Genomic DNA, 23892 nt, shown 5'->3' on the forward strand with positions numbered 1-23892 from the left:
TGACGTTATGGTTTCATTCCATGATATTATATAGAGAGAGGCAGCTGTGGAGACATTGTGCGTTATCTATCGCCATCAGACCTCAACTAAATGAGTGAACCCGTAGTCAGCATTTCCTTGTACTGTGTACCATGTGTATTTCCTGTACATATGACAAATAAACTGGGCTTGAGTGACATATTGGTGTCTAACAACATCACATGACCAGGGTTCATGGGGTCAAATGTTTTGGTTGGAGAGATCGGCACATAATGATCCTTTAAACAACGTTTGTCATCAAATGTCAATCTGTCACACAATCTGTAACTTTCATTCTTCAGATGGCTCCAGATTAAACAGTATCTTTATTTCCTGATTGAACACCAATCACTGATCTGGTACATACAAGTAACAGGCTACATTCCAATAAGGGAGTCACACAGAAGGAGAGAATTCTCTACGTGACTGCCAGCCATTTTGGCTCCATGGGCTGTGTCTGACATGGAACCCGGGTTCTGGTCAAAAGTAGTGCAGCAAATAGGCAGCCATTTTGGCTCCATGGGCTGTGTCTGACATGGCACCTGGACTCTGGTCAAAAGTAGTGCACCGAATAGGGAATAGGCAGCCATTTTGGATGCAAGCCATGTTCCAAAGCGCAGTCAGCTGTTAAAATGTATTTGAGGGCACCACGGCGACTCCCTCACACCCTGCCCGGGTTGTGGAACTTTCCGCTGTACTTCCCGTGGTTGTGGAGGTCAAAGGGGCTGAGGACCCTCCTGACCCCCAGCATGTTGCCCCTGGCGATCCTCTGGAAGGTCCAGGGGTTCTGGTTGTTCTGCTCCATGTCCTGCTGCTCCTGCTGCATGGCTGCCAGGCTCTCTCTAGACACTACCTGGTGGAGAGAGGGGTCAGAGGTTACACTAGGTCGGGTATAGTGTTCCTGCTCCATCGCAGCCAGGTTCTCTCTGCTTACTACCTGGTGGAGGGGGGTCAGAGGTTAGAGGTCAGGTATAGGATTAGAATCAGAGGAAATGATAGACATGTCTTTAGAATCAGATTTATAGTCCTCCCTATAAGGTGGCATGGTAGAATGTAATGAGCTCTCTGATGCTACCACAGTAGAATGTAATGAGGTCTCTGATGGTACCACAGTAGAATGTAATGAGGTCTCTGATGGTACCACAGTAGAATGTAATGAGGTCTCTGATGCTACCACAGTAGAATGTAATGAGCTCTCTGATTCTACCACAGTAGAATGTAATGAGCTCTCTGATGCTACCACAGTAGAATGTAATGAGGTCTCTGATTCTACCACAGTAGAATGTAATGAGGTCTCTGATGCTACCACAGTAGAATGTAATGAGGTCTCTGATTCTACCACAGTAGAATGTAACGAGGTCTCTGATGCTACCGCAGTAGAATGTAATGAGGTCTCTGATGGTACCACAGTAGAATGTAATGAGGTCTCTGATGCTACCACAGTAGAATGTAACGAGGTCTCTGATGCTACCACAGTAGAATGTAATGAGCTCTCTGATTCTACCACAGTAGAATGTAATGAGGTCTCTGATGCTACCACAGTAGAATGTAATGAGGTCTCTGATTCTACCACAGTAGAATGTAATGAGGTCTCTGATTCTACCACAGTAGAATGTAATGAGGTCTCTGATGCTACCACAGTAGAATGTAATGAGGTCTCTGATTCTACCACAGTAGAATGTAATGAGGTCTCTGATTCTACCACAGTAGAATGTAACGAGGTCTCTGATTCTACCACAGTAGAATGTAATGAGGTCTCTGATGCTACCGCAGTAGAATGTAACGAGGTCTCTGATGCTACCACAGTAGAATGTAACGAGGTCTCTGATTCTACCACAGTAGAATGTAATGAGGTCTCTGATTCTACCACAGTAGAATGTAACGAGGTCTCTGATGCTACCACAGTAGAATGTAACGAGGTCTCTGATGCTACCACAGTAGAATGTAACGAGGTCTCTGATTCTACCACAGTAGAATGTAATGAGGTCTCTGATGCTACCACAGTAGAATGTAATGAGGTCTCTGATTCTACCACAGTAGAATGTAATGAGGTCTCTGATGCTACCACAGTAGAATGTAATGAGGTCTCTGATTCTACCACAGTAGAATGTAACGAGGTCTCTGATGCTACCGCAGTAGAATGTAATGAGGTCTCTGATGGTACCACAGTAGAATGTAATGAGGTCTCTGATGCTACCACAGTAGAATGTAACGAGGTCTCTGATGCTACCACAGTAGAATGTAATGAGCTCTCTGATTCTACCACAGTAGAATGTAATGAGGTCTCTGATGCTACCACAGTAGAATGTAATGAGGTCTCTGATTCTACCACAGTAGAATGTAACGAGGTCTCTGATGCTACCACAGTAGAATGTAATGAGGTCTCTGATTCTACCACAGTAGAATGTAATGAGGTCTCTGATGCTACCACAGTAGAATGTAACGAGGTCTCTGATGCTACCACAGTAGAATGTAACGAGGTCTCTGATTCTACCACAGTAGAATGTAATGAGGTCTCTGATGCTACCACAGTAGAATGTAACGAGGTCTCTGATTCTACCACAGTAGAATGTAATGAGGTCTCTGATGCTACCGCAGTAGAATGTAACGAGGTCTCTGATGCTACCACAGTAGAATGTAACGAGGTCTCTGATTCTACCACAGTAGAATGTAATGAGGTCTCTGATTCTACCACAGTAGAATGTAACGAGGTCTCTGATGCTACCACAGTAGAATGTAACGAGGTCTCTGATGCTACCACAGTAGAATGTAACGAGGTCTCTGATTCTACCACAGTAGAATGTAATGAGGTCTCTGATTCTACCACAGTAGAATGTAACGAGGTCTCTGATGCTACCACAGTAGAATGTAACGAGGTCTCTGATTCTACCACAGTAGAATGTAATGAGGTCTGATGGTACCACAGTAGAATGTAATGAGGTCTCTGATGCTACCGCAGTAGAATGTAACGAGGTCTCTGATTCTACCACAGTAGAATGTAACGAGGTCTCTGATTCTACCACAGTAGAATGTAATGAGGTCTGATGCTACCACAGTAGAATGTAATGAGGTCTCTGATGCTACCGCAGTAGAATGTAACGAGGTCTCTGATTCTACCACAGTAGAATGTAATGAGGTCTCTGATTCTACCACAGTAGAATGTAACGAGGTCTCTGATGCTACCACAGTAGAATGTAATGAGGTCTCTGATTCTACCACAGTAGAATGTAACGAGGTCTCTGATGCTACCACAGTAGAATGTAACGAGGTCTCTGATGCTACCACAGTAGAATGTAACGAGGTCTCTGATTCTACCACAGTAGAATGTAATGAGGTCTCTGATGCTACCGCAGTAGAATGTAATGAGGTCTATGATGCTACCACAGTAGAATGTAACGAGGTCTCTGATGCTACCACAGTAGAATGTAATGAGGTCTCTGATGCTACCACAGTAGAATGTAATGAGGTCTCTGATGCTACCACAGTAGAATGTAATGAGGTCTCTGATTCTACCACAGTAGAATGTAATGAGGTCTCTGATGCTACCACAGTAGAATGTAACGAGGTCTCTGATTCTACCACGGTAGAATGTAATGAGCTCTCTGATGCTACCGCAGTAGAATGTAATGAGGTCTCTGATGCTACCGCAGTAGAATGTAATGAGGTCTCTGATGCTACCACAGTAGAATGTAATGAGGTCTCTGATGCTACCACAGTAGAATGTAATGAGCTCTCTGATTCTACCACAGTAGAATGTAATGAGGTCTCTGATGCTACCACAGTAGAATGTAATGAGCTCTCTGATTCTACCACAGTAGAATGTAATGAGGTCTCTGATGCTACCACAGTAGAATGTAATGAGCTCTCTGATTCTACCACAGTAGAATGTAATGAGCTCTCTGATTCTACCACAGTAGAATGTAATGAGGTCTCTGATGCTACCACAGTAGAATGTAATGAGGTCTCTGATGCTACCACAGTAGAATGTAATGAGCTCTCTGATTCTACCACAGTAGAATGTAATGAGGTCTCTGATGCTACCACAGTAGAATGTAATGAGGTCTCTGATGCTACCACAGTAGAATGTAATGAGGTCTCTGATGCTACCACAGTAGAATGTAATGAGCTCTCTGATTCTACCACAGTAGAATGTAATGAGGTCTCTGATGCTACCACAGTAGAATGTAATGAGGTCTCTGATGCTACCACAGTAGAATGTAATGAGGTCTCTGATGCTACCACAGTAGAATGTAATGAGGTCTCTGATTCTACCACAGTAGAATGTAATGAGGTCTCTGATGCTACCACAGTAGAATGTAATGATCTCTCTGATGCTACAGCAGTAGAATGTAATGAGGTTTTTACTGCTACCACAGTAGAATGTAATGAGTTCTCTGATGCTACCACAGTAGAATGTAATGAGCTCTCTGATTCTACCACAGTAGAATGTAATGAGGTTTTTACTGCTACCACAGTAGAATGTAATGAGGTCTCTGATGCTACCACAGTAGAATGTAACGAGCCCTCTGATTCTACCACAGTATAATTCAATATCCCAAGCCTAATAGGGAACTAGTTTTTCCCCCAACATATCCCTGCATTTAGAGGAGCAGCTGCTACTGTGATTGGCCAGCACCACCCCTAGATGTGGCCCTTTTATTTAATCTTTAAGTTTCCCCAGTGGGGAGCTGACCTTGGCAGGGAAGGGCAGTTTCTTGGCCACTTCCTTGAGGATAGGCTCCACCTCGCCCAGTTCCAGCCGTCCCCCAACCTCCACAATCATCCGTCCGTACTTCACCGGTGTGACGTAGTGGTCTATGTTCCCTTTGCCCCCGCCCATCCTCTGGCCCAGGCCCTTCCTGGTGATGGGCTTGTAGGGGGCGTTAATACGCCAGCGGGCGAAGGTGGTGCGAGGGTCCATCCTCCTGTTGATGGTCAGACGCATCATCTCCATGTGACCAAAATGGAGGTAGCCCCCGCCCAGCGCCTGAGGAGAGGAGGATGATTAGATAAGAAGTGGAGGTAGCCCCGCCCAGCGCCTGAGGAGAGGCGGATGACAGGAGGAAGTTTGAAACAGTGAAGAAATAAATGAACTTTTATCAATCACAGAACAATTCTGGAACATTGACCTTTAGGGGGTTGTTTTGATCAATATAACTACATCCACAGACCCTGATGGGAGATTATTTTAACACCTAACCCTCGTAGGCATGTAGACAGAGTTCTCTGTGTATTCAACACACACTCACCACGATGCCGTACTGTCCCTTGGTGAAGGTGTTGGCTGTCTGGGCTGGTCCCTGGATGTCTCTTAGCTTCTTCATCTCCTTCCTCGCCTTCTTAAAGTTGGGCACCTTGTTCAGAAACTTCAGCTTGGGTCTTTCAGGTAGCACAACCTCTACAGGGGTCACAGAGAGGGGGTCACAGAGAAGGGGTCACAGAGAGGGGGTCACAGAGAGGGGGTCACAGAGAGGGGGTCACAGAGAGGGGGTCACAGAGAGGGGGTCACAGAGAGGGGGTCACAGAGAAGGGGGTCACAGAGAGGGGGTCACAGAGAGGGGGTCACAGAGAGGGGGTCACAGAGAGGGGGTCACAGAGAGGGGATCACAGAGAGGGGATCACAGAGAGGGGGTCACAGAGAGGGGGTCACAGAGAGGGGGTCACAGAGAGGGGGTCACAGAGAGGGGGTCACAGAGAAGGGGGTCACAGAGAAGGGGATCACAGAGAGGGGGTCACAGAGAGGGGGTCACAGAGAGGGGGTTACAGAGAGGGGGTCACGGTAACCAGTATATGGAGTCTGGGTGATCTTGACCTGTAGCCAAAGTGTGTGTGTGGTCAGAAACCTTGACGGATATGATGCAATGTTGTTATGATGCAAACTGAATGCTTGACCACCATGACCATCAAACCTGTCGCCATTCTAGATAAGAGGTTCAACACAATGATTCAATCATTCTAGATAAGAGGGGTTCAACACAATGATTCAATCATTCTAGATAAGAGGGGTTCAACACAATGATTCAATCATTCTAGATAAGAGGGGTTCAACACAATGATTCATCCATTCTAGATAAGAGGGGTTCAACACAATGCTTCATCCATTCTAGATAAGAGGGGTTCAACACAATGATTCAATCATTCTAGATAAGAGGGGTTCAACACAATGATTCATCCATTCTAGATAAGAGGGGTTCAACACAATGCTTCATCCATTCTAGGAAGCCAGGTCAACACAATGCTTCATCCATTCTAGGTTAGAGGTTCAACACAATGATTCATTCATTCTAGATAAGAGGGGTTCAACACAATGATTCATTCATTCTAGATAAGAGGGGTTCAACACAATGCTTCATCCATTCTAGGAAGCCAGGTCAACACAATGCTTCATCCATTCTAGGTTAGAGGTTCAACACAATGATTCATTCATTCTAGATAAGAGGGGTTCAACACAATGATTCATTCATTCTAGATAAGAGGGGTTCAACACAATGCTTCATCCATTCTAGGAAGCCAGGTCAACTGATTGAATGCTGAAGGTACATGGCAAAGAAAGATGCTTACCGCTGTAGTCTGGAGGCACCTCGTATGTCTTCATCCCAGCAGACAGGACCTTCCGATGACTCTGCAGGACACCTAGACAACAAACAATCATAGTTTTATATTGCTGCTAGCTAGCTAAAGCCGTTAGCTAGAAAGCCCAGCTAATATAATAGTGGCTGCAGGCAGCCAGTCAAGCGTGTTGCAAAAGATTGCAAGAATACAACATGAGCATTTATTTAAGATCATCAAGCTGGTTGGTTTGTAGGGCAACCATTCACAGCTAGCTAGCTCCTTCTTCGTCTAGCTGGTTGGTTTGTAGGGCAACCATTCACAGCTAACTAGCTCCTTCTTCATCTAGCTGGTTGGTTTGTAGGGCAACCATTCACAGCTAGCTAGCTCCTTCTTCGTCTAACTGGTTGGTTTGTAGGGCAACCATTCACAGCTAGCTAGCTCCTTCATCTGGACTGACAGGCTCTCGGCAGGACCGACCCGACAGGCTCTCGGCAGGACCGACAGGCTCTCATCAGGACCGACCCGACAGGCTCTCATCAGGACCGACCCGACAGGCTCTCGGCAGGACCGACAAGCTCTCGGGCCACAGAACGAGCAGTAAAGCTCCTTGGGTTGTACACTCTATGGATTTGTAAACTAAAAGGTGGTCCTGAGTAGAAATTGGAACCATATTACTGCGGCAGCACCGACAGGCTCTCACTTCTTTCCTACTGATAAACCTTTTGGCCTCAACCACTCTGCCTCCCTTCACATTTTCTTTAATATCATCTGTGGACATATTGGGACACCAGCGATGACTCTACTCAACCAAGCATAAGAACCCGGGACATGACTTTTCATCTTCTTCCCATTAAGCTTTTCCAATTGCATTATCTTCCCTTGATGAGCCTGACAACTACAAAATATTTGCAATCTACCTTTTCTAATGAACCGGGCGAGTTTGACTTCACACCTCTCTCTTTCTCTATGACATTGGTTCGTCGGATAGTGTGTAAATGAAGCCCTGTGGTCTCATCAAACACCATCACGACTTTCCACTACAACACATCACTACTATTGTTTTCTGCCTTGGCCCTCTTTATGCGTTCTTTACTAGACGCTCCATCGCTTCCTGCATCAGGATCTCTCTTCTTCCTGTCTTTCGGACTACAGTCCATTCAGATCCGTGACCCTCATCCTTCCGCTCCAGATCACAACTGACACCTATATTGTTCGGCTGTTGCTTCTCCAATATTTTCTCAATTTCGTCCACACTACTCGCGTCCATTTCCAACGTGAGCTAGTTGTCAAGCCCGCTCTCACACTCAAAACACGGGCCAGTCTTGTCATGTTTTTTGATAAAACAAAGAACATTGAACAGTTTGCAGCGTGACAGGTCTACCCCTCGTCCGCAAACCAGCTACTGTGACAGAACCTTACCTTGGAGCCCCGTGGATCTACCAGTGTTGGCCAATCCGAAAAGAGCGGATTTGAATAGAGAAAGCATAGCTGCTAGTTATGACTATTGACTATGTTAGAAATTGACAGTTTATGTTATCGTCACCATCATTTCAAATAAACAACTATTAAAGGTTACGATAAATAGGTTCGTTCATGAAATCACGCGTTGCACAAGGTCACGCCGCTATGAAGTGGGAAAGAATGACTAAGTACTTCCGGGTTACGAATTTTGGGCGAAAATGATGGAAAATGAATATAATTATTAATATATTTTATACTAAGTTATCATACAAAGAATAATTAAAAGTAGTTCTATAAGATCTTATGTCTTAAAAAAATATATATATATGTCAAGCCTACATGATCAACAATGTTTTTTGTTTGTGTAAGCTGATTGGTCACTCTTTAAGGGCCATAGAACGAGCAGTGACGCTCCTTGGGTTGTACACTCTATGGATTTGTAAACTAGAGGTGGTCCTGAGTAGAAATTGGAACCATATTACTGCGACACAACGAACAGGAAATTGTGTACTACGGTGCAGTATGTCCAATATGAAAAACGTACTGAACATCGTGCAATATGAAATGGGCTAATTAACGATGGGATTTAACCAGTTAAATGTAAATAAATGTCATTTTAAATGTAATAAGTATTTATCATAAGACAATAACTAGTAATGTTGCACACTCCAAGAAAGGGTCAAATCTCACCTTTATGGTAAAAAATAATTATACATTGCTGAGGTGTATATTATTATCTATATTATTTTCGATTAATCTCTGCATGTACTCCCGTGATGAACCCGCTCTCTCCTGCTGTGCTACGATGTCAGGATTGCAGGCACGTACTTTGTCAGTGGCTGTGACGTAAAGTTCAGCCAGGAGTTGATGGACAGTCGGGAAGAGCGAATGAAAATGGTAGGCGGGACATTCCAGGCTCAGAAAATGTACTACTGTATCCATGGTGGGTGTTGGGAATCAGTGGGTGTTGGGAATCAGTGGGTATTAAATGGGTATTGGGAATACCAAGCAGTGATGCAGCCAGTCAGGTTGTAGTGTATTGGTGATGCAGCCAGTCAGGATGTAGTGTATTGGTGATGCAGCCAGTCAGGATGTAGTGTATTGGTGATGCAGCCAGTCAGGTTGTAGTGTATTGGTGATGCAGCCAGTCAGGTTGTAGTGTATTGGTGATGCAGCCAGTCAGGTTGTAGTGTATTGGTGATGCAGCCAGTCAGGTTGTAGTGTATTGGTGATGCAGCCAGTCAGGTTGTAGTGTATTGGTGATGCAGCCAGTCAGGTTGTAGTGTATTGGTGATGCAGCCAGTCAGGATGTAGTGTATTGGTGATGCAGCCAGTCAGGTTGTAGTGTAGTGGTTGTAGTGTAGTGGTGATGCAGCCAGTCAGGTTGTAGTGTATTGGTGATGCAGCCAGTCAGGATGTAGTGTATTGGTGATGCAGCCAGTCAGGTTGTAGTGTATTGGTGATGCAGCCAGTCAGGTTGTAGTGTATTGGTGATGCAGCCAGTCAGGTTGTAGTGTATTGGTGATGCAGCCAGTCAGGTTGTAGTGTATTGGTGATGCAGCCAGTCAGGTTGTAGTGTATTGGTGATGCAGCCAGTCAGGTTGTAGTGTATTGGTGATGCAGCCAGTCAGGATGTAGTGTATTGGTGATGCAGCCAGTCAGGTTGTAGTGTATTGGTGATGCAGCCAGTCAGGTTGTAGTGTATTGGTGATGCAGCCAGTCAGGTTGTAGTGTATTGGTGATGCAGCCAGTCAGGTTGTAGTGTAGTGGTTGTAGTGTATTGGTGATGCAGCCAGTCAGGTTGTAGTGTATTGGTGATGCAGCCAGTCAGGATGTAGTGTATTGGTGATGCAGCCAGTCAGGATGTAGTGTATTGGTGATGCAGCCAGTCAGGTTGTAGTGTATTGGTGATGCAGCCAGTCAGGATGTAGTGTATTGGTGATGCAGCCAGTCAGGTTGTAGTGTAGTGGTGATGCAGCCAGTCAGGTTGTAGTGTATTGGTGATGCAGCCAGTCAGGTTGTAGTGTATTGGTGATGCAGCCAGTCAGGATGTAGTGTATTGGTGATGCAGCCAGTCAGGTTGTAGTGTATTGGTGATGCAGCCAGTCAGGTTGTAGTGTATTGGTTGTAGTGTATTGGTGATGCAGCCAGTCAGGTTGTAGTGTATTGGTGATGCAGCCAGTCAGGTTGTAGTGTATTGGTGATGCAGCCAGTCAGGTTGTAGTGTATTGGTGATGCAGCCAGTCAGGTTGTAGTGTATTGGTGATGCAGCCAGTCAGGTTGTAGTGTATTGGTGATGCAGCCAGTCAGGATGTAGTGTATTGGTGATGCAGCCAGTCAGGTTGTAGTGTATTGGTGATGCAGCCAGTCAGGTTGTAGTGTATTGGTGATGCAGCCAGTCAGGTTGTAGTGTATTGGTGATGCAGCCAGTCAGGTTGTAGTGTAGTGGTTGTAGTGTATTGGTGATGCAGCCAGTCAGGTTGTAGTGTATTGGTGATGCAGCCAGTCAGGATGTAGTGTATTGGTGATGCAGCCAGTCAGGATGTAGTGTATTGGTGATGCAGCCAGTCAGGTTGTAGTGTATTGGTGATGCAGCCAGTCAGGATGTAGTGTATTGGTGATGCAGCCAGTCAGGTTGTAGTATAGTGGTGATGCAGCCAGTCAGGTTGTAGTGTATTGGTGATGCAGCCAGTCAGGTTGTAGTGTATTGGTGATGCAGCCAGTCAGGATGTAGTGTATTGGTGATGCAGCCAGTCAGGTTGTAGTGTATTGGTGATGCAGCCAGTCAGGTTGTAGTGTATTGGTGATGCAGCCAGTCAGGTTGTAGTGTAGTGGTGATGCAGCCAGTCAGGTTGTAGTGTATTGGTGATGCAGCCAGTCAGGTTGTAGTGTATTGGTGATGCAGCCAGTCAGGTTGTAGTGTAGTGGTGATGCAGCCAGTCAGGTTGTAGTGTAGTGGTTGTAGTGTATTGGTGATGCAGCCAGTCAGGTTGTAGTGTAGTGGTTGTAGTGTATTGGTGATGCAGCCAGTCAGGTTGTAGTGTATTGGTGATGCAGCCAGTCAGGTTGTAGTGTATTGGTGATGCAGCCAGTCAGGTTGTAGTGTAGTGGTGATGCAGCCAGTCAGGTTGTAGTGTAGTGGTTGTAGTGTATTGGTGATGCAGCCAGTCAGGTTGTAGTGTAGTGGTTGTAGTGTATTGGTGATGCAGCCAGTCAGGTTGTAGTGTAGTGGTGATGCAGCCAGTCAGGTTGTAGTGTATTGGTGATGCAGCCAGTCAGGTTGTAGTGTATTGGTGATGCAGCCAGTCAGGATGTAGTGTAGTGGTGATGCAGCCAGTTAGTATGTAGTGTAGTGGTGATGCAGCCAGTCAGGTTGTAGTGTAGTGGTGATGCAGCCAGTCAGGTTGTAGTGTAGTGGTTGTAGTGTATTGGTGATGCAGCCAGTCAGGTTGTAGTGTAGTGGTTGTAGTGTATTGGTGATGCAGCCAGTCAGGATGTAGTGTAGTGGTGATGCAGCCAGTTAGGATGTAGTGTATTGGTGATGCAGCCAGTCAGGTTGTAGTGTATTGGTGATGCAGCCAGTCAGGTTGTAGTGTATTGGTGATGCAGCCAGTCAGGTTGTAGTGTATTGGTGATGCAGCCAGTCAGGATGCTCTCGATGGTGCAGTTGTAAAACTTTTTTGAGGATTTGAGGAACCATGCCAAATCTTTTCAGTCTCCTGAGGGGGAATAGGCTTTGTCGTGCCCTCTTCACGACTGTCTTGGTGTGTTTGGACCATTCTAGTTTGTTGGTGATGTGGACACCAAGGAACTTGAAGGTCTCAACCTGCTCCACTACAGCCCCATCGATGAGAATGGGAGAGTGCTCGGTCTTCAATCATCTCCTTAGTCTTGGTTACATTGAGGGATAGGTTGTTATTCTGGCACCACACGGCCAGGTCTCTGACCTCCTCCCTAAAGGCTGTCTCACTTATTGATGGTGTTGGAGTCGTGCTTGGCCAAGCAGTCGTGGGTGAACAGGGAGTACAGGAGGGGACTGAGCATGCACCCCCGAGGGGCCCCGTGTTGAGGTCAGCATGGCAGATGTGTTGTTACCTACCCTTACCACCTGGGGGCGGCCCGTCAGGAAGTCCAGGATCCAGTTGCAGAGGAAGGTGTTTAGTCCCAGGGTCCTTAGCTTAGTGATGAGCTTTGAGGGCACTATGGTATTGAACGCTGAGCTGTAGTCAATGAACAGCATTCTCACGTAGGTGTTCCTTTTGTCCAGGTGGGAAAGGGCAGTGTGGAGTGCAATAGAAATTGCATCACCTGTGGATCTGTTGGGGCGGTATGCAAATTGGAGTGGGTCTAGGATTTCTGGGATAACGGTGTTGATGTGAGCCAATGGTTGGTCCTGGCTCCAAGTGGGTGGGCCAATGCCTCTCCCAGGCCCACTCATGCCAGTGCCCCTGCCCAATCATGTAAAATGCATAGATTGTTTTCAGACCAGGCGTATTTATCCTGGTAGCGGGAACCCTTTCTAGTCCGTCATGCTCTCTGACCACAACACCTCTCATCAACCACTCCTTGACCTTGTCCCTAATCTATGACCTCTGACCCTGTGTTCCTGCAGTGGCACCCGGAGGTCCGACCCCCTGTATGACAGCAGGGGTAGACAGACAAGTAGACGGATCAACACGGCGAAAGGTCATTTGGATACAAGCCACCAAACATCATCACACACGCTCACAGCACCCGGCAGACATAGAGAAAGATCTAGCAACATGCAAAAAAAAATGATATTTAACTCACATACTTCAAAATACGTTCATGGTGGAACAATTGCCAATGTGTGGATAAAGATGGCCGTCCTGAAATGGCCATATCATATTGCTCAGTAATAAATAGTGTGGATAAAGATGGCCGTCCTGAAATGGCCATATCATATTGCTCAGTAATAAATAGTGTGGATAAAGATGACAATCGTGAAATGGCCATATCATATTGCTCAGTAATAAATAGTGTGGATAAAGATGGCCGTCCTGAAATGGCCATATCATATTGCTCAGTAATAAATAGTGTGGATAAAGATGGCCGTCCTGAAATGGCCATATCATATTGCTCAGTAATAAATTGTGTGAATTAAGTGTACAATAAAACGTAATATTTTTAATAAAAGCATATCTGTGTGGTTAAAGCTTGTTAGTTAAACATAAAATGTAAAAAATAAATTTAAAAAAAGCATATATTTGTATCTTGTGACTGATTATGTCACGCGCCATTTCCATGCCATGCCATTCGCGCACTATGTCATGCACCTTGACCTATAGATGGGGGTTGAGTCGTCGCGTCGTCGCTTTTCGTTTGTAGCTTCCATCTGTCAAAGCATCATCGGAGCGGTCATTACTAATATTCAGTCGAGAGTAAAGTAACGTTTAGTGCCTTTTCTCATTGGCTTCTTTGGGTTATTGGATACAACTGGTCGCCAGAACGCATACAGCGACTATTTTTGGCTGACGAGTGCCACAAACGCATCACTTTAGCCAGGTATGTTTTGGTGAGGAGGGATGCTATTAGCCAGTAGCCATGGTGATAAATGAACTGATAAATCCAATGCAAAAATAAATCCTAGTTTAAATAAATGGTAATGCAAACCGTTTGACCTGTTATTGGTTAGGAGATACAGTGGGGTCCCAAATTATTGACACCCTTGGTTAGGATATACAGCGTGGTTCCAAATTATTGACACCCTTGGTAAAGATGAGAGAAAAAAGGACTGTATGAAATGTGTTTATGAACTGCCCTCTGCAATTCAAAACAGGTTTTCAATGGGGATGTTAAGTCCAGAGACTGAGATGGCCATTGCAAAATGTTGATTTTTGGTGGCCAATTAACAATTTCTTTGTGGATTTTTATGTGTGCTTGGGGTTATTGTCTTACTGGAAGATCCACTTGGGGACAAGTTTCAGCTACCTGACAGAGGCAACCAGTTTGTTGGGGCTAAAATGTCCTGGTACTTGGTAGAGTTCATGATGCCGTTGACCTTAACAAAGGCCCCAGGACCAGCGGAAGCATCCGGAGCCCCAGGACCAGCGGAAGCATCCGGAGCCCCGGGACCAACGGAAGCATCCGGAGCCCCGGGACCAACGGAAGCATCCGGGGCCCCGGGACCAGCGGAAGCATCCGGAGCCCCGGGACCAGCGGAAGCATCCGGAGCCCCGGGACCAGCGGAAGCATCCGAAGCCCCGGGACCAGCGGAAGCATCCGGAGCCCCGGGACCAGCGGAAGCATCCGGAGCCCCGGGACCAGCGGAAGCATCCGGAGCCCCGGGACCAGCGGAAGCATCCGGAGCCCCGGGACCAGCGGAAGCATCCGGAGCCCCGGGACCAGCGGAAGCATCCGGAGCCCCGGGACCAGCGGAAGCAGAACAGCCCCCATAACATCAAAGATCCAGCACCATATTCCACAGTAGGTAATGGGGTTATTCTCTGCTCATACATCCTGATTTGGACACCAAACACACCGCTGGTCTGCGTGGACAAAGAGCTCTATTTACAGGTGATCTGACCCAAAGCACCAGGTTCCAATCCAAGTGGCGTTTAGAAAACTCCAGCCGTTTACATTTGTTGGATGACATGAATAGAGAGCTCTTTAGCCACACACCAATGGAACAGTTGCATTAGCATAACATTATATAATTACCCCCCCAAAATCACAGCGTACAATATAGCTTAGTGTTTGTATAATTTAATACAGTCATTTCTGCTCATCTTTATCAAGGGTGTCAATCATTTGGAAGCCCACTGTGTCTATTACATGAAATGTAAAATGATCCCTGAAAACAAATAACAATGTGCTTACTTCCTCAAAACTCCCAGGCTAGAGACCAACGGGATCAGATAGCCCTTCCTCAATACTCCCAGGCTAGAGACTAACGGGATCAGATAGCCCTTCCTCAATACTCCCAGGCTAGAGACTAACGGGATCAGATAGCCCTCCCTCAATACTCCCAGGCTAGAGACTAACGGGATCAGATAGCCCTTCCTCAATACTCCCAGGCTAGAGACTAACGGGATCAGATAGCCCTCCCTCAATACTCCCAGGCTAGAGACTAACGGGATCAGATAGCCCTTCCTCAATACTCCCAGGCTAGAGACTAACGGGATCAGATAGCCCTTCCTCAATACTCCCAGGCTAGAGACTAACGGGATCAGATAGCCCTTCCTCAATACTCCCAGGCTAGAGGCTAACGGGATCAGATAACCCTTCCTCAATACTCTCAGGCTAGAGACTAACGGGATCAGATAGCCCTTCCTCAATACTCCCAGGCTAGAGGCTAACGGGATCAGATAGCCCTTCCTCAATACTCCCAGGCTAGAGACTAACGGGATCAGATAGCCCTCCCTCAATACTCCCAGGCTAGAGACTAACGGGATCAGATAGCCCTCCCTCAATACTCCCAGGCTAGAGACTAACGGGATCAGATAGCCCTTCCTCAATACTCCCAGGCTAGAGACTAACGGGATCAGTTGGCCCAGTGTTTGACATCTCTCTTTATGCTTTGCGCCAGGATGGAGTTAATATTGGACACCGCTAAGAGCCAGGGTCAGACCCAGAGCCAGGGGGGTCAGACTGTCTCCCCTCCCTCAATCTTCCCCTATCGCTTCACCTCGGACGGGCGTCTGTGTCACCGGGTCACCCAGGAGCCCTTCATGTTCCAGCGGAGCTGTGACCCAGACGCCGCAAAGAGAGAGGACCAGGCCTTATGTCTCCACATCACCCAACACGTTCACTCTCTCCTGGAGGAGCAGCTGCACCTCTTCAGGCTCTACCTCCCACCCCTCAGCAAAGAGGTCTACCTCCCTCCTCCACCCCACAGCAAGGGGGTCTACCTCCCTCCTCCATCTCTCAGCAAGGGGGTCTACCTCCCTCCTCCACCAGAGCCTCAGGGGGACCACAGGGTCTACTTTAGCCCCCACCGAGGAGCCCCCAGCCAGGGCTACGTGTACCTCTCCCCTGGGGCCCTGGAGAGCCCTGCCACCCTGTTGGTGGTGGTCCAGGACCGGGGAACGATGCGCTGCGGGCTGTGGAGCTGGAGGGCTGCTGCCAGCCGAGGTCTGGAAAGAGGCAGCATGATCCCCTACGTGAAGAGGGTCCTAGAAGAGGGCAGCTCTGTCCTCCTGATGAACCCCAACCAGGGAGGAGGTGTTGGGGAGACTCCGGAGGAGCACGTTCACCGTGTCTGGGACCTCCTGGTGTCGCGCTGCGTCTCCCGGCGTGTCGTCGTGGTAGCGCACGGTTATGGAGGCCTGGCGTTCGTGGACCTGCTGTGCCGACGCCCACAACAAGTGGTGGGGCAGGTGTGGGCGGCGGCCTTTCTGGACTCCTCCCACAGCCTGTGGCACCAGCAGTTGGACGCGGTGGGCCGGGAGTGGCTGAGGACACGCTCTAGGAGGTGGGTTGATGTCTTTATATAACCAGGGAAGTCAGGACACGCTCTAGGAGGTGTCTTTATATAACCAGGGAAGTCAGGACACGCTCTAGGAGGTGGGTTGATGTCTTTATATAACCAGGGAAGTCAGGACACGCTCTAGGAGGTGGGTTGATGTCTTTATATAACCAGGGAAGTCAGGACACGCTCTAGGAGGCGGGTTGATGTCTTTATATAACCAGGGAAGTCAGGACACGCTCTAGGAGGCGGGTTGATGTCTTTATATAACCAGGGAAGTCAGGACACGCTCCAGGAGGTGGGTTGATGTCTTTATATAACCAGGGAAGTCAGGACACGCTCTAGGAGGTGGGTTGGTGTCTTTATATAACCAGGGAAGTCAGGACGCGCTCTAGGAGGTGGGTTGATGTCTTTATATAACCAGGGAAGTCAGGACACGCTCTAGGAGGTGTCTTTATATAACCAGGGAAGTCAGGACGCGCTCTAGGAGGTGGGTTGATGTCTTTATATAACCAGGGAAGTCAGGACACGCTCTAGGAGGTGTCTTTATATAACCAGGGAAGTCAGGACACGCTCTAGGAGGTGGGTTGGTGTCTTTATATAACCAGGGAAGTCAGGACACGCTCTAGGAGGTGGGTTGATGTCTTTATATAACCAGGGAAGTCAGGACACGCTCTAGGAGGTGTCTTTATATAACCAGGGAAGTCAGGACGCGCTCTAGGAGGTGTCTTTATATAACCAGGGAAGTCGGGACACGCTCTAGGAGGTGGGTTGGTGTCTTTATATAACCAGGGAAGTCAGGACACGCTCTAGGAGGTGGGTTGGTGTCTTTATATAACCAGGGAAGTCAGGACACGCTCCAGGAGGTGGGTTGGTGTCTTTATATAACCAGGGAAGTCAGGACACGCTCTAGGAGGTGGGTTGGTGTCTTTATATAACCAGGGAAGTCAGGACACGCTCTAGGAGGTGTCTTTATATAACCAGGGAAGTCAGGACACGCTCTAGGAGGCGGGTTGATGTCTTGATATAACCAGGGAAGTCAGGACACGCTCCAGGAGGTGGGTTGATGTCTTTATATAACCAGGGAAGTCAGGACACGCTCTAGGAGGCGGGTTGGTGTCTTTATATAACCAGGGAAGTCAGGACACGCTCCAGGAGGTGGGTTGGTGTCTTTATATAACCAGGGAAGTCAGGACACGCTCCAGGAGGTGGGTTGGTGTCTTTATATAACCAGGGAAGTCAGGACACGCTCTAGGAGGTGGGTTGATGTCTTTATATAACCAGGGAAGTCAGGAAACACTCTAGGAGGTGTCTTTATATAACCAGGGAAGTCAGGACACTCTCTAGGAGGTGTCTTTATATAACCAGGGAAGTCAGGACACGCTCTAGGAGGTGGGTTGGTGTCTTTATATAACCAGGGAAGTCAGGACACGCTCTAGGAGGTGTCTTTATATAACCAGGGAAGTCAGGACACGCTCTAGGAGGTGTCTTTATATAACCAGGGAAGTCAGGACACGCTCTAGGAGGTGGGTTGATGTCTTTATATAACCAGGGAAGTCAGGACACGCTCTAGGAGGTGGGTTGATGTCTTTATATAACCAGGGAAGTCAGGACACGCTCCAGGAGGTGGGTTGGTGTCTTTATATAACCAGGGAAGTCAGGACACGCTTTAGGAGGTGGGTTGATGTCTTTATATAACCAGGGAAGTCAGGACACGCTCTAGGAGGTGGGTTGATGTCTTTATATAACCAGGGAAGTCAGGACACGCTCTAGGAGGTGGGTTGATGTCTTTATATAACCAGGGAAGTCAGGACACGCTCCAGGAGGTGGGTTGATGTCTTTATATAACCAGGGAAGTCAGGACACGCTCCAGGAGGTGGGTTGATGTCTTTATATAACCAGGGAAGTCAGGACACGCTCCAGGAGGTGGGTTGATGTCTTTATATAACCAGGGAAGTCAGGACACGCTCTAGGAGGTGTCTTTATATAACCAGGGAAGTCAGGACACGCTCTAGGAGGTGGGTTGGTGTCTTTATATAACCAGGGAAGTAATTGACAATATATTCTCTTTTACATTGCACATTACATAACATGTTGCCTTTTAGGTGGGTACTGAGCTCCAAGCCCCTGAACCAGCCGGTGGGGTCGCTGAAAGCAGGATGCCCTCAGATGTCAGCTGGGACACAGAGTCATGACGCGGCTCCATCTGTCTGCATGGAGTCTGTGTTCAGGTTCTTCTCCAAAACGCTGAGTCCTAAACCACCCACCACCTTCAGTATGGTGACCCGCAGCAGGGGCACAGTGGGACAGATCAGACCTCACAACGGGAGAGGCATCACCAGGCCTTATTGACAGCACCAGTGGGACAGATCAGACCTCACAAGGGGAGAGGCATCACCAGGCCTTATTGACAGCACCAGTGGGACAGATCAGACCTCACAACGGGAGAGGCATCACCAGGCCTTACTGACAGCACCAGTGGGACAGATCAGGCATCACCAGGCCTTATTGACAGCACCAGTGAAGTACAGGAGTACAGTGGGAATTGAGTATTTATCTTACGGTCAGAAAGACACGTGTCTAATTCACGCGAATACATTTTCCTGGACTCTGGATGAGGTCATCCTAAATATTTAGTGTCATTTTGTTAAGACACCCTAGGTCATCCTAAATATTTAGTGTCATTTTGTTAAGACACTCCAGGTCATCCTAAATATTTAGTGTCATTTTGTTAAGACACTCCAGGTCATCCTAAATATTTAGTGTCATTTTGTTAAGACACTCCAGGTCATCCTAAATATTTAGTGTCATTTTGTTAAGACACTCCAGGTCATCCTAAATATTTAGTGTCATTTTGTTAAGACACTCCAGGTCATCCTAAATATTTAGTGTCATTTTGTTAAGACACTCCAGGTCCTCCTAAATATTTAGTGTAATTTTGTTAAGACACTCCAGGTCCTCCTAAATATGTAGTGTCATTTTGTTAAGACACTCCAGGTCCTCCTAAATATTTAGTTTCATTGTGTTAAGACTCTCCAGGGTCGGACTTGTCGATAGCAGATTGTGGATAAATACTTTTTTTCATCTTACTATCTGTGAAATACTAAAGACATTTAAAGACATGTAAAATGCGTTTTTTTTGGCACATTTATACAAATAAAATGTTATCTAGAATAAAAAATGTACCGCATTTATCAACAATTCCCTCTGGGTAATATATCTCATGGTAACCACACAACTCTGGGTAGTATATCTCATGGTAACCACACAACTCTGGGTAGTATATCTCATGGTAACCACACAACTCTGGGTAATAAATCTCATGGTAACCACACAACTCTGGGGAAGTCTGGGTAATATATCTCATGGTAACCACACAACTCTGGGGAAGTCTGGGTAATATATCTCATGGTAACCACACAACTCTGGGGAAGTCTGGGTAATATATCTCATGGTAACCACACAACTCAGTGAATGTAGATGACTCTGAGAAGAATGAGTAGGTGTGGGAAGTCTGACTTTATGGAAATGTCAGTTAACGACAAGTAACACTGAAGACGAACACCAAAAGCCCATTTAGACCCAATCAGCCTCTTCAAAATAAGTTACTAAATACAAGATAACACAAGGATCTCCAGCACTGTCTGTGGTGCCTGGGCTTAGATAATACAAGGATCTCCTGCAGTCTGTAGTGCCTGGGCTTAGTTAATACAAGGACCTCCAGCACTGTCTGTGGTGCCTGGGCTTAGATAATACAAGGATCTCCTGCAGTCTGTAGTGCCTGGGCTTAGATAATACAAGGATCTCCAGCACTGTCTGTGGTTCCTGGGCTTAGATAATACAAGGATCTCCAGCACTGTCTGTGGTGCCTGGGCTTAGATAATACAAGGATCTCCTGCACTGTGAATGGCCTTATTACATTTATTTAGCAGATAATGATTTATTGTGGTGAAACAGTAGAGATGAAACCAAACATTATTTGAAGTGACACATTTATTAACACATTTCAAAAGGGGTCAGACCTTGTCACCAAACATACATTAGATTCAGCATTCCCACTATAAACAAGAGGCAACAAGAAATGTCCAGCTGTCAACGAGTCTTCATTGTATGAAATAAAGGATTGTCCACTCTGACATGTACCTGTGTCTCTTATAGAGATCTATTTCCCTAGGAAATATCAAACCTCACGTTATGGACAGTTTCACTAAACACTACATCAGAATGGTGAAGTGAGATGGCGCCAGCTGCAGTGGTGTCTCTTGATAACGCCAATACCACAATTGTCCAGGCTGAGCCAATCGGTTCTGTGCTGAGCCAATCGGTTCTGTGCTGAGCCAATCCGTTCTGTGCTGGGCCAATCGGTTCTGTGCTGAGCCAATCCGTTCTGTGCTGGGCCAATCCGTTCTGTGCTGGGCCAATCGGTTCTGTGCTGGGCCAATCTGTTCTGTGCTGGGCCAATCCGTTCTGTGCTGGGCCAATCGGTTCTGTGCTGGGCCAATCGGTTCTGTGCTGAGCCAATCGGTTCTGTGCTGAGCCAATCCGTTCTGTGCTGGGCCAATCCGTTCTGTGCTGAGCCAATCGGTTCTGTGCTGAGCCAATCGGTTCTGTGCTGGGCCAATCCGTTCTGTGCTGGGCCAATCGGTTCTGTGCTGGGCCAATCGGTTCTGTGCTGAGCCAATCGGTTCTGTGCTGGGCCAATCCGTTCTGTGCTGGGCCAATCGGTTCTGTGCTGGTCAGACGTTTTCTTTTCCCATGAATTGTCGGCAGCTTGAGCGCTCAAACCGTGCTGAAGGCCCCCCAGACAACATCTGCAGCTTGAGCGCTCAAACCGCGCTGAAGGCCCCCCAGACAAGATCTGCAGCCAGGGTGCTTGAAACCGCGCTGAAGGGTGGGGAATCGTGGTGAAATCTAGATCCCATGGTTGAGCAGGTCTTGATGGGGTTAGATCCCATGGTTGAGCAGGTCGTGATGGGGTTAGATCCCATGGTTGAGCAGGTCGTGATGGGGTTAGATCCCATGGTTGAGCAGGTCGTGATGGGGTTAGATCCCATGGTTGAGCAGGTCGTGATGGGGTTAGATCCCATGGTAGAGCAGGTCGTACTTAGGGATGTTCTGAGGGTCGATGGGACTCTTGACGATCATCTTCCCTCTCATAGCTCCTCTGTAGATCACCTCGATCAGATCCAGGAAGTCCTGCTTGGTCTTAAAACTGCCCACAAACTTGGTGTGATCTGGAGACCTGTATAGGGACAACAGTGTTTTAGCTATAGGCCTACAAAGGGGAAATGGTTTGTAGCTAATATGAGGAGTACCCACAACTATGACATTAAAAGGAGTGTGTTACAACTCACTGAAACTAAGACTGTATAATCAACCAGTGGTATTCTAGCGCCCGAGTCCAGTTGTAGGCCATCTTCCTTCTCAACACTAAGATGTCACCACTCACCCATAATCAACCTTCATGTGTTGTCCGTTGAAGAAGAAGACGGTAGACGGGATGTAGCTGATGTCGAAGTATCTCGTGTAGACGGGAGCCGAGTCCACATCCACGATGTAGATAGACGCCATGTTACTCAGGTCGTGGGCGGTTTTGGACAGCTGGCAAAAGAATGACAACACGGTCATTCCGATTCAGACAGACAAACGTTTTTTTTTTATTTTTTACAATGACAGTGTTGGTGTAAATATTGGTAACGACTGACATGCATGTCAATGTTTACTGGCCACAATATTGTAGTAGTTAGCCAGCTAGCTACACATGCTAATGTTAGCTACTTACAATCTCGTCAAGCTGCAGGCAGACCGAGTCTTCATCTCTTCCAAACCGAAGAACTAAAACCTTTTCAGCGACAGTTTTTATTACCTCGTCTATGTCCCTTTTGCATGACAATTTGGCCAAAAACAAACTCATTTTGTTAGCTGGTGGCTAGCACTGTGTTCAGTTTGACAAACGAAAATGGACGTACCGGTATGTTGTGTAACACCATAAAACGTCCGTCAGAAACTGTGACCGAACAGCCGCTAGTGTCCGCTGCTTCTTTCCTGTCGTTTGAGCCAAGTATGTTGATATTTGTTTAACGTCTAATACTGCGTTTTACTAGTATATCCGTACGTAGTATGGCTAGTACATTTTAGCTTGCTGTTTGTGGTTTTATAGCACTTTGAGATATCAGCTGATGTAAGAAGGGCTTTAATAAATACATTTGATTTGATTAGAAGCAGTAGGCTAGAAATACTTCAGACACAACCACAGTTTTTCGTACCAAAGCAAGTATGCTTTGGATCACTTTTGTTCAAATAAACACACAAAAAACCACTCAATCCATCAACAAAAACAACTACGTTTAACTTATATATTAAAGTGAGCATGTTTTTCTATACAGTTAACCATTGGGGTGTCTGAAGAAAGGGAGAGAGACAAAAGAGAGAACCAGAAATCACCCTCAATCTATCTCATCTACATACAGTTGAAGTCGGAAGTTTACATACACCTTAGCCAAATACATTTAAACTCAGTTTCACAATCCCTGACATTTAATCCTAGTAAAAATTCACTTTCTTTAGGTCAGTTAGGATCACCACTTTTAAGAATGTGAAATGTCAGAATAATAGTAGAGAATTATTTATTTCAGATGTTATTTCTTTCATCACATTCCCAGTGGGTCAGAAGTTTACATCGACTCAATTACCTATCAGGTAGCATTGCCTTTAAATTGTTTAACTTGGGTCAAACGTTTCAGGTGGCCTTCCACAAGCTTCCGACAATAAGTTGAATGAATTTTGGCCCATTCCTCCTGACAGAGCTGGTGTAACTGAGTCAGGTTTGTAGGCCTCCTTGCTCGCACATGCTTTTCAGTGCTGCCCACAAATTTTCTATGGGATTGAGGTCAGAGCTTTGTGATGGCCACTCCAATACCTTGACTTTGTTGTCCTTAAGCCATTTTGCCACAACTTTGGAAGTATGCTTGGGGTCATTGTTCATTTGGAAGACCCATTTGCGACCAAGCTTTAACTTCCTGACTGATGTCTTGAGATGTTGCTTCAATATATCCACATAATTTTCCTGCCTCATGATGCCATATATTTGGTGAAGTGCACCAGTCCCTCCTGCAGCAAAGCACCCCCACAACATGATGCTGCCACCCCCGTGCTTCAGGGTTGGGATGGTATTCTTCGGCTTGCAAGCTTCCTCCTTGCTGAGCGGCCTTTCAGGTTATGTCGATATAGGACTCGTTTTACTGTGGATATAGATACTTTTGTACCTGTTTCCTCCAGCATCTTCACAAGGTCCTTTGCTGTTGTTCTGGGATTGATTTGCACTTTTCGCACCGAAGTACGTTCATCTCTAGGAGACAGAACGTGTCTCCTTCCTGAGTGGTATGACGGCTGCGTGGTCCCATGGTGTTTATACCTGCGTGGTCCCATGGTGT

The 23892-nt window shown here is 46.7% G+C and overlaps 3 protein-coding genes across 7 annotated transcripts; 1 reads left to right on the forward strand and 2 right to left on the reverse strand.

Annotated features, from left to right (window-relative positions):
• Positions 1–112: 112 nt before the first annotated feature.
• On the reverse strand, positions 113–8744 carry mrpl16 (mitochondrial ribosomal protein L16). Of its 2 annotated transcripts, none has more exons than XM_036972348.1 (5): positions 8722–8744; positions 6580–6651; positions 5268–5416; positions 4712–5005; positions 113–871 (listed from the first exon to the last, which is right to left on the reverse strand). In XM_036972348.1, the coding sequence occupies exons 2-5, from the start codon at positions 6611–6613 to the stop codon at positions 680–682; spliced, it is 669 nt and encodes a 222-aa protein (XP_036828243.1). In that variant the 5' UTR covers positions 6614–6651; positions 8722–8744; the 3' UTR covers positions 113–679. The 2 variants fall into 2 exon arrangements, with proteins under 2 accessions (XP_036828243.1, XP_036828242.1); XM_036972347.1 differs by lacking the exon at positions 8722–8744 and adding an exon at positions 7990–8236.
• Positions 8745–13305: 4561 nt separating this feature from the next.
• Positions 13306–19660, forward strand: si:ch73-41e3.7 (uncharacterized protein LOC572312 homolog). Of its 4 annotated transcripts, XR_005041785.1 has the most exons (5): positions 13306–13557; positions 15581–16465; positions 18565–18791; positions 18952–19078; positions 19121–19660. XR_005041785.1 is itself a non-coding variant. In XM_036972372.1 (4 exons), the coding sequence occupies exons 2-4, from the start codon at positions 15582–15584 to the stop codon at positions 18969–18971; spliced, it is 1131 nt and encodes a 376-aa protein (XP_036828267.1). In that variant the 5' UTR covers positions 13306–13557; position 15581; the 3' UTR covers positions 18972–19660. The 4 variants fall into 4 exon arrangements, 3 of the variants coding, with proteins under 3 accessions (XP_036828267.1, XP_036828265.1, XP_036828266.1); XM_036972372.1 differs by having other exon boundaries at positions 18952–19660; XM_036972370.1 differs by lacking the exons at positions 18952–19078; positions 19121–19660 and having other exon boundaries at positions 18565–18940.
• Positions 19661–20434: 774 nt separating this feature from the next.
• txnl4b (thioredoxin-like 4B) lies at positions 20435–23035 on the reverse strand. Its single transcript, XM_021570563.2, has 3 exons — positions 22242–23035; positions 21909–22060; positions 20435–21701 (listed from the first exon to the last, which is right to left on the reverse strand). Exons 1-3 carry the CDS (start codon positions 22371–22373, stop codon positions 21536–21538), a joined length of 450 nt encoding a protein of 149 aa, XP_021426238.1. The 5' UTR covers positions 22374–23035; the 3' UTR covers positions 20435–21535.
• Positions 23036–23892: the final 857 nt, after the last annotated feature.

This window comes from Oncorhynchus mykiss, unplaced genomic scaffold, assembly GCF_013265735.2.
Source record: "Oncorhynchus mykiss isolate Arlee unplaced genomic scaffold, USDA_OmykA_1.1 un_scaffold_144, whole genome shotgun sequence".
NCBI classification, from domain to species: domain Eukaryota; kingdom Metazoa; phylum Chordata; class Actinopteri; order Salmoniformes; family Salmonidae; genus Oncorhynchus; species Oncorhynchus mykiss.

Excerpts from the sequence above, each read along its gene's own strand:
- mrpl16 (XM_036972347.1), bottom strand. The coding sequence starts at position 8,056 with ATGCTTTCTCTATTCAAATCCGCTCTTTTCGGATTGGCCAACACTGGT. Across the intron at positions 6,652-7,989 it reads TAGATCCACGGGGCTCCAAG|GTGTCCTGCAGAGTCATCGG; the intron begins GTAAGGTTCTGT and ends TTTGTTGTCTAG. Across the intron at positions 5,006-5,267 it reads AGGGACAGTACGGCATCGTG|GCGCTGGGCGGGGGCTACCT; the intron begins GTGAGTGTGTGT and ends TCCTCTCCTCAG.
- si:ch73-41e3.7 (XM_036972372.1), top strand. The coding sequence starts at position 15,582 with ATGGAGTTAATATTGGACACCGCTAAGAGCCAGGGTCAGACCCAGAGC. Across the intron at positions 16,466-18,564 it reads CTGAGGACACGCTCTAGGAG|GTGGGTACTGAGCTCCAAGC; the intron begins GTGGGTTGATGT and ends GTTGCCTTTTAG. Across the intron at positions 18,792-18,951 it reads CAGACCTCACAACGGGAGAG|GCATCACCAGGCCTTATTGA; the intron begins GCATCACCAGGC and ends GGGACAGATCAG.
- txnl4b (XM_021570563.2), bottom strand. The coding sequence starts at position 22,373 with ATGAGTTTGTTTTTGGCCAAATTGTCATGCAAAAGGGACATAGACGAG. Across the intron at positions 22,061-22,241 it reads GCCTGCAGCTTGACGAGATT|CTGTCCAAAACCGCCCACGA; the intron begins GTAAGTAGCTAA and ends TTCTTTTGCCAG. Across the intron at positions 21,702-21,908 it reads CACATGAAGGTTGATTATGG|GTCTCCAGATCACACCAAGT; the intron begins GTGAGTGGTGAC and ends GTCCCTATACAG.